This window comes from Rhododendron vialii, chromosome 6a (assembly GCF_030253575.1).
Source record: "Rhododendron vialii isolate Sample 1 chromosome 6a, ASM3025357v1".
NCBI lineage: Eukaryota > Viridiplantae > Streptophyta > Magnoliopsida > Ericales > Ericaceae > Rhododendron > Rhododendron vialii.
In genome coordinates this window covers 32,054,479-32,063,892 of record NC_080562.1, presented here as the reverse complement: position 1 = coordinate 32,063,892, position 9,414 = coordinate 32,054,479, and the positions used below count along the sequence as shown (strand labels likewise).

At 35.7% G+C, this 9,414-nt stretch overlaps 1 protein-coding gene across 1 annotated transcript; it reads right to left on the bottom strand.

Moving 5' to 3' along the window:
* Nucleotides 1–2,881: 2,881 nt before the first annotated feature.
* LOC131330576 (transcription factor MYB41) lies at nucleotides 2,882–4,703 on the bottom strand. The gene is made up of 3 exons (XM_058364198.1): nucleotides 4,455–4,703; nucleotides 4,170–4,299; nucleotides 2,882–3,787 (listed from the first exon to the last, which is right to left on the bottom strand). Exons 1-3 carry the CDS (start codon nucleotides 4,585–4,587, stop codon nucleotides 3,037–3,039), a joined length of 1,014 nt encoding a protein of 337 aa, XP_058220181.1. The 5' UTR covers nucleotides 4,588–4,703; the 3' UTR covers nucleotides 2,882–3,036.
* Between the last annotated feature and the right edge of the window lie 4,711 nt (nucleotides 4,704–9,414).

Here is a 9,414-nt window from a genome sequence, read left to right as displayed (position 1 = left end):
CTCAACCACAAGCACCAACAGGAGAAGGCACGAGACCTACACCTCCCCAAAAGGAAAGGAACAAAGAAAGTTTTATCCAGTCCCGGTATCCCATCACAGTAGCTCTCGCAGTTGATAACCTCCAATCACCTTTTTACTTCAATATGTTCTTTATGTGCCTCCGCCCTCTAAAAATCTCATCTCTGTTCAGAAATTTGCTAAGCATAACAAATGCGTTTTAACTTTCAATGCCAATGAACGGGTCATTCATGACAAGAAAAAAAAATTCGGGTTGTCAAATTGTTGCCCATTATGTTGCACTCTAACGCACGTACGCCATCATGTTCGTAGACCACATCTGAGTAGTATCAACTTATGTGATCGAGCATCTTATGTGACAAGATTCAAATTGTCCAACGTTTATTTCTCTCTTTTCTCTTAGTATATTGTTGGACATCCGCATTTTATTATAACTCATTTTACCATTGGCAAAGTAGCACAATTTTCGTCGTTGGCGGTGGCCCTTCTAGGGATTCTATTAGTAGTTCTCTAGTTCTGAATTTCCATGTGAGCTAGGGTTCTCCAGAGCCATTCTTCTTCAACCTTCACCAAAGAATGTGAATCTTTCAATTTTCAACCAATCACTGAAACTTATAATTGGGCGACTACTACATCGCGTCATCGCCTTAGCATGACCTACCAAATTAGCCCATGTCTTTAACGTATCGCACTTATAGCCACTAAATAGTAGAAAATCTTATACGTTACCCTTGTTAGATTTTGGAAAGTACTATCAGGTTTAACTGTAAAATTATCTTCCTTATTCAATTACTCGTTGATTTGTGTGTTTCCCTCACATACGTTTGCCACAAGTTCTTCTATTTTTCTTAAGCTCACCAACTTAATTTTGCTTTCTTTCGCTCGTTTGTTCTCTCCCTCTCTTGTGACCACAGCGCCCAATTATAAATTTGGTTTACCCTAGCGACCTCATCCCGCTTAACCGATTGCTAAATTTATTTCCCACTGATGCATATAAAGCCGATCGCGGTCAGCCTTTGCATTTCAACAACCGCGTAACTCCTAAGAAAACGTGTTAAAAATCCAAATCTTGGTCTGAAATCTCCCTAGCGAATCGGGTTTTTTCATCCGTTGATGGGTACTGATCATAACATTTCTTCAATCCCACAAGCATAAAATTCACCAGAACAATAATAGTTTCAAAGGCGGCTTTGAATCATAGATCTTGCGAAATGATCTCTTGCCACTATAAAAATGTGCCTCAAATGCACAATCCAATGCCACCATAGGCAAATGCAAGTCAACAACTTCGTCTCTGTCCCCCCCACGATAGGAAAATTTTGTAAAGTTCCAATTCTGTAGTCTATCCTTTTAAATGATGATTCGAGGGAAATAAAAGGCACATCAAGACAAGAATCCACTTTATGGCCTGATTTTTCAAAGCTTATCTTTTGAACGAGAATGTTATGTTGATCAAGTGCTTGTTTGCGTAAGCTTAATTAAGGTGGGAAGAGAGAAATCCATAAAGCCACAGTTGTTTTGGTGAAGTTTTCCAAATACTACTTATTAGCACTGCGAAATAATACTTTCGGATAGCAGAGTTACGGGTACATTTAAAGTATACTCGTAACTCTAAGGCAGAGATGAATCCTTTATTTCGGGGCAAAACTCCATTCAACTTGAGTGTTTTGCTATTAAAAAAAAAAACAAACAAATGTGAGAGTTCTTTCTTCGCTATATATTATAATTATCAGCAACAAATTAATACAACTCACACGCAGTGGCGGGCTCGGAATTTTTGCAAGGTGTGGGCACAAACCTTTAAGAAAAACATAAAATAAAGCATGATTATGTGGAACAAAATAAAAACATCCCTCATTGAGTTAAAAAAACAAGTAAGTAAACTAAGACCAATTTTCTCAAACAATCAATAGATACATCAAGAACTCTAATCTGTTTGCAAAAAGAATTAATAGAAAGTCGAAACAACAATTAAGATTGACGATATGTTCCGTTATAGGAGTAGTTTCTAGATTAACATTTTTTTTAAGTTCTAAACTAACATTAAAACCTTCAAATTTCAAGTTGCAAAACTGAATTTGAATAGAAATTATTGAGTGGCTCAGACGCATTGGATATTTTTTTCTTATGGAGGTGTGCGTGTAGAGAGAGAAGGGGAGAAAAGGTAAATGTCAAGTCCAATCAAATCCCTTTTATGCGTGTGTATGAAGAGAGAGAGAGAGAGAGAGAGGGTTGGTGTGTCTCGGTGCAGCAGAAAGACAGATTACCCGAAATAGGTTTTACATGGAGAGTAAAACACATAACAACCGAAAAAAACACCACAATGGGGAAACGGTGGGTGGACGCACGTGCCTCATCTTAGGTCTGCCCCTGCTCGTAGGATTGAATTAACCTCACTTGATTTTGAAGACAGGTTTATTTTTTTCCTAAGCAAATTAAGAGGGATTGAACAGAGTTACATAGATTATAGGGAGGAGGGAAAAAAGACATCGCTACTTCCGATTGTTGGAGACGGTTCATTGTAATATATACCGTCACACGTTCAGCAAATTACTTACAATTGTTAGGCAATGTACCATTTTGTGTCGCCCTTGTTCTATAAAAGAGTATAAAGTGTTAGATTTTTTGAAGAGTTTCAACCTAAAATTAATTGGCAATAGGTGGAGTAATCTCTAGATTATATTAATTAAGCTTGGGTGACTTAGATGAGCAATGTGAGACAAAGTTTAATACTCCCCCTTACGTGCAGCCCGGATGCATATGAAGGTGCAAATTGAGCTGACCAAGAAATTTGCTTCGGGCGATATTGACTTTTTCACGAGAGATGAGCCCACCTAAAATCTAGCTCTGATACCATGTTAAGAAAGAGAAATGATGTATTATTGATTCTGCAACCAAAAAAGGTTGAAATAACGAAACATATGCTTATGCTAAAATCAACTACAAGTGTGAAATAACAAAACCAGAATACAAAAAGCAACGTTCAAAACAGACAAATATATGCTTATGCTAAAATCTTTACATGAAATCATCAAAATCTAAGCTCTCTGGAATTTCAAACTTGAACATGTTGCTGCAATAGCTCTCTCTCTCATCTTCAGTAGTACTGTTGCTGTTGATGAATGTGGAAGATGAGTTCATGGGCGTCGAACTTGACATGGGTGGAGATATAACTGAATCAAAGGTGCCATTACGGGCAGCTGCTGTGTTGTTGAGTAATTGGAAGGCCGAGTTGTCGGATGGATTGGCTGCTAAGTTATAGCCATAATTTGGCAGGGAACCAAAGCTTCCAATATTCGAACTTGAAGGCATAACATTTTTCATGAAATTTTCACAACTCAAGTCTGTCGAATTTATGGAAATTTGTCCCATGTCCATCCCTTGCATGATTTGTGCTTGGTTAAGAACTGACGAAGAAGGGAGATTTGTGGATTGAAGCATAGGGGTTTGATTCTGGAGTTCGTTGTTCAAAAGTTGGTTTTCTTGAAGCTTTTGCAAAAGCATCTCAGGGTTTTCAGGCTGCGATGCTAAGAGAGTTGAAACAAGCCTTAAGAGTTCAGGATTCACGAGTGTCTGAAGCCCAAGTAAGTTCGAAAGATTGAGCTGAGTGGAGCGAAGAATCGACGATAGGTCAAGGATGTCAAGCCGAGGACTATGAGTCACCGGATCAATCCCGTTCCTGAGGAGTCTTTTTCTGATGTGAGTATTCCAGTAATTCTTGATTTCGTTGTCAGTTCTTCCTGGCAAGCGAGCAGCGATAGCCGACCACCTAAAACCAACAAACGAATTAAATGTTACACAATTTTTCAAAAAATAAAATGCTGTCCCTTCATAATTTTGATCGTACATAATCTCTGTATAACTGTTTCAGATATACTCCATTTAATGTTTAAGGTGGGCAATATTCGTGGAAGTAAAAGCATGATTGATGGGTTCTTTGTTACAAAAAGAAGATTGAAAATGACTCACAAATTGGGACTTGAGGCATAATTACCCAAGTAATGTTGGGTGGCCAACTGAAAAATATCTACTGAAGTTTTTTGTTTTTTCGTTTGAATATAGATTCGCTAAACCAACATAAAATCTACCAACGATCAATACCTGGGAATTTACTTTTCTATTATGTATGTAAAAATTGTATAGAGTCTTACTTGTTCCCCAATATGCTGTGTAATTGGATTATAGTCTCTTCTTCTTCAAAAGAGAATCTTCCTCTCTTTATATCAGGCCTCAAGTAGTTTGTCCATCGAAGCCGACAACTCTTTCCGCATCTTTGAAGCCCTATAATGCATTCGAACCATACGATCGATTAAAACACCCAAAATAAAACATGATCTGATCACCGGTCCAAAAAGGGAAAAAAAAAAAGAAAAAGAAAAAAGGATCATATCTATGCAGAATCAAAGTAAAGAGATTGAAAGATATCGTATAAATACCGGCATTCTTGGGAAGATTTCTCCAGTTGCCTGGCCCATGGACTTGAATATGCTGGATGAGCTTAAGATCTTCTTCTTGGGTCCATGGACCTTTTTTAAGACCATTTTTCTCACAACAAGGTGCTCTTCCCATCGGTGGATCTCCTCTACTATAACCCCAAATGGAAGATTAATTATGATGTTTAGTATCAATGATAGAAGAGAGTGATCAAGCTTTTTTTTTTTTCCGCAAAAAAGGTGAACTTGTGTGCTTCAAAATGGGAAGCTTGCACCCATGTATATATAGATGAGAAAACGGCCTAATTAGATACAGGGTGAAGTCAATAGGATTTGGTACCGGCCTCATGCCACGTCTCTCTCTCTCTCTCTCTCTCTCTCTCTCTCTCTCTCTCATGCTGTGTCTTGGGGTGCATGAATAGTGTGAAAAAACCATCTTTTGAGGTTAATTGGAGCACTGGAAGGTGAGGTAACTAGGTGAAGGTAAAACCTGATTGGAAGACGGCGACAAGTGTCAACTGGCGAATGGGTTTGACTCTTGAAAGGGAGGGGAAGTGATTGGTGGGTAAGGTGGTTAGACCCCTCACCGATTAACTAGGAAATGGTTCTTGGTGTTTTCATATGGATTGCTTCTTTCTCTTGAACTGGGAATTGAAGTTTTCTTGAAAATTTCTGGATGATATTGACGTTTGCACTATCATCAGCATGTCAGCATTGGATTGGAACCTTTGAAACCATTTTGCCATGCCAAGACCAAAGGCATACTATTTGGTAGATTAAGTACAACAAATTTTTATCATGTTTAGAAAATGGACTCTCTCCACTGTTTGAAGTCTTCAAAAGGTTGAAAGATTGCAGAAATAAAGAAAGAAAGAAAGAAAGAGAGAAAACAGTATGTGAAAGTCAAAATAAGGGTGTATTAGTGTTATTTATGTACGTAATAGTTAGATATGAATTTTTGTATATATGCAGAAAATGTCGTTTTCATTTTATCTTTGATAGCGTGTTTTTTTTGGGAATTCATTTAATAAAAATCTCAAGTCTTTTTTTTACTACTAAAAGCTGAGGCACACACAAGATTGTGAGCAAAATCTAGTGAAGTGATTTTTCATTTGTCGCCGACAAACGTAGACAACAACCGAAATGTATATACACAAATCCGTAAAATATGATGGAGAGAAATTCCTCTTGGTCCTATCATTCTCTTTCAACAATCTCTTTCTTTCGGTATCAAAACGTATACTTCTCTTTCTACATGTATCATATTTCCTCTATCCGTTTATCATGGTCGAGGGAAGGGGTGAGGAAGCGGTTATGCATCCGGTGCAAGAAATGAGGAGAAGTTGAATTTTGATAAAACATAGCATAAACATGGAAAGATAGTTTTTGTAATTGGTATCTTGACAATTGAAACTTGAGGGTATTTTTGAATTCAAAAGTGTGAACTGGCTTCACAAAATAGTCCACAACATTGTGGTGCGCTCCCAAATTATAATGGTAAATCATTTCTAGCTTTGGTTGTATCAAAACGGTGTACAGAGATATGTAATATAGTACGGGATCGGTTTTTTGTCAAGGGCAAGAAATTTTTTATTCCCATTATATGTAGCAAGTTTTGAGCTACTTCTTGGGCAAAATTTTTTACTTATGCCATTATATGTAGCAAGCTTTGAGTTACCATATACCTTAGTTTAAGAAAAATTCAAAATGTATCCTTCAAGTTTAAAGCTATCTTGTCAAATAAACTATAAGAAATATGGTCATGTCATGAGGCGAAAGCACAAGAACACCAAGATATAACAAGTTATAATCAATCTTGCAATTCGAGAAAAAACAACATTATGGATTTATCCACCAATAATTCTCAAATGGAAGAAGACAGCAAAAGTACAATAATCAAAAGAATGAAAATCACTGCTATGTATTTGCAAAAATAAAAGAGATACTAGTGGACAATATGATTGATTCCTCGTGATTAGTCGATGTGCGTAAACTCGATCACACGGAAACATGAATAATCAGAAAAAAAACTATTGTCACCATGACCAAATGAGTGATGATTGAAACAGTAAGAGATCAAGGGGATGGCGTTTCTCCTCGTTAATCTACCCGCGGGTTATTTAATTAGAGCATCCCCATTTACGTAAATTCAAATTCAAATGGAAGAAGACAACAAAAGTACAATAATATATCAAAAGAAAAGAGTGTAAAAAGCACTGCTGTATATTTGCAAAAACTAAAAGACATACTAGTGAAAGATGTGATTGATTCTTCACGATTAATCGATGTGTGTAAATTTACCAAGACACATGAGTTATAGGAAAAAAAAAAACAAACAAACAATTGTCACCATGACCAAATGAGTAATGATTGTAAGAGTAAATATGAGTGAATAAGGATGAAAGGAATCGTAAAAGTAAAAATGATGACTTTTACACAAGTATTATGAAAAATATCGAAAGAAAAGCTCAAAAAGTCAATTTTTGGGCTTTTTCGCGAATATTCTTCAAAATACTTGTTTAAAAGTCATAATTTTTTATTTTTTAGATTTTTCTCGTCCTTACTCACCCATATTTGCCAAAAAATTGGCATAAAACTTACAAACCAAAAAAAAATTTAAATAAGAACAAAATCAAAAAATTGTATTACATAAGTTAATCACTTGTGTGAATGGGGTTTTAAATCCAGTTCCATCTCACCTACGCCCCCACATGACAAGTGTCATCAATTTGAAAAAGTCAACTACCTTTCATCTCTATCTGACGCTCGTGAAACCCTTACCACAACATCACTTTACACTTGTCCAAATTTGGGATCGATCTTTCTAGTTTTTTTTTTTTTTTGATCCGCGATCTTTCTAGTTATCGACATGTAAATACATTTTGTATACCAAAATCAAGAAGAAATAAAGAGTAAAGTTATGGATACCGACGAGGAGTGTACCGACCATGTACAGATGGTTGTATGGGATCTATTTCGGAAGCTCACTCACATAACTCTTCATTAATTTATAAATAGGTTATTGAACCCCTTAAAAATCAAATGTTTGACGCAATTACTTTCGTATATAGCTTTAATTCTTCAAAATTCATTAGAATAATTGGAAGACGGGATAAAATATTTACCATGATTCGATTTAGCTGAATTTTTACAGGATAACTGATCAAAATATTATTTTAAAATTAAAAAAATGGCTCGAATTATTTGTATAGGACCCAGACTGAGCCCTACACAATCATTTGTACGTGGTCGGTACACTCCTAATTGATAACCCGTATAGTAGAGTTGAATCAAGAATGGCCTCAAATCCTATAATGTCCTCACATTATTCACTGCAACCCATTTCGTATAAAGTACGGCCCCTTTGTTTTTTCTGTTTATTTTTTTATTTGACATAGTTTCTTGTTTACTAATTTGTTTTTGAACTATATTGTTTATAATATCAAATGATTAAAAAGGACTTGATTTTAGTATTAGAAAAACTCAAATTTTAACAAATAAACAAAATGGTTATATGTAGACTTTTTGTCTTATAGTTTTGGTTAGTCTTTTTTTATAGATATGGTTCAAGATTGATAATTCTGGTTCCCCTCTTGTAGATGAAGCAAAGAAATCAAAATATAACCAAAACTCCGACAAAAAACTACAAATTCATATTCAAAAAAGTGCAAATAATAAAAGCGGGACATGTTATAGAATGAATCTCTCAAAATGTGAGATATATATACAATAACGTAAAAAATGTTTGAAGTATCAATAATATTCCCAATATTAACTCAGTGGAATACTTGTCTTATGAAGTACATAACTCTCATTCTTAATCCAAAGAATCAAACATGGTTAAGTGCGTACACACATATTATATTTCAATGTGTGACTTAAGGGCTGCATCCCAATTACTTTAATTGATTTATCTGGGCTTTATAGTCTTTTAGGTGTTGGACTTGTCCTTAGGGTGTTTTCTGGGTTGGCATCTTGCCAATCTAGGGATTGGATCTCGGATTGGGCACTTTGTTATCTCTCCTTGCTCCTGTTAATCTTTGTATAACATCTTCGAAGATTAATTAAAAAAATTTGCCGTTAAAAAAAATATTTCATGTGTGACTTTGAGTATAGTTTTGGTTTTAAAATATAAGCAGAAGTAGTCTTGCAAGTAAAGCAAGCAAAAAGGGAGAAACCCAATTCAAAGTCGTTGAAATTCAGGTGTTAACTTCATCCACCCCCCATCTAACAATAAAGGGGTTTGTGGTCAACCATTATCTTATTCTTTTTTCATCTAAGATTTGCTCAAGGTCAAGGCAGTAAGTACCCTTGCTCGATCTGCACTTTGCTTGCCTTGCATTACATGTCTACCTTTCTTCTTTCATTAGTACAGTAATAGAATAGAATGAAGGTTCTAGAAGAATATATACAATCAAAGGATGTTTTTGTTTTCGTGCTCAGCGAAAGCTAGTTTTATTAGTCGTAGTTAGTAAAGTTTGAACTTCTGTCATATACATCGGAGCACACGATCCTACTACTTAATTAATTGGCTACCACTTGACTTGCAATGTGTACAAATGGTATTCCCTCGATCTCCTTCAAACTATCATAAAATAGTTGGGTTGCTCCGGCAGTTAATTAACACTCAACCTAAACATTAATAGGGCATGTTTAGCCAGAAAATTAGTAAAATGTGTGCATGGTACACTAGAATGCATCTTTCATTTGTTTTGAACATAGTGAAGGGAGTGGAGAAATTCCTTGAATGTGCCCAACTGAGCAACCCAACTATTTTGTGATAGTCCTTGAGGAGCTTCTATCCTCTTGTGTAATTAACCTATTTATTAGATTGTTAATCGTCAATTAATCTATCGAAAAGCTTAAGCTTTAATATAGAAAGAATGGTGATTTTATTATCTATATTCTCAACACACATACACTCTTAAGTATACCAGGACTCTCATCCATAAGTGGGCTAAGT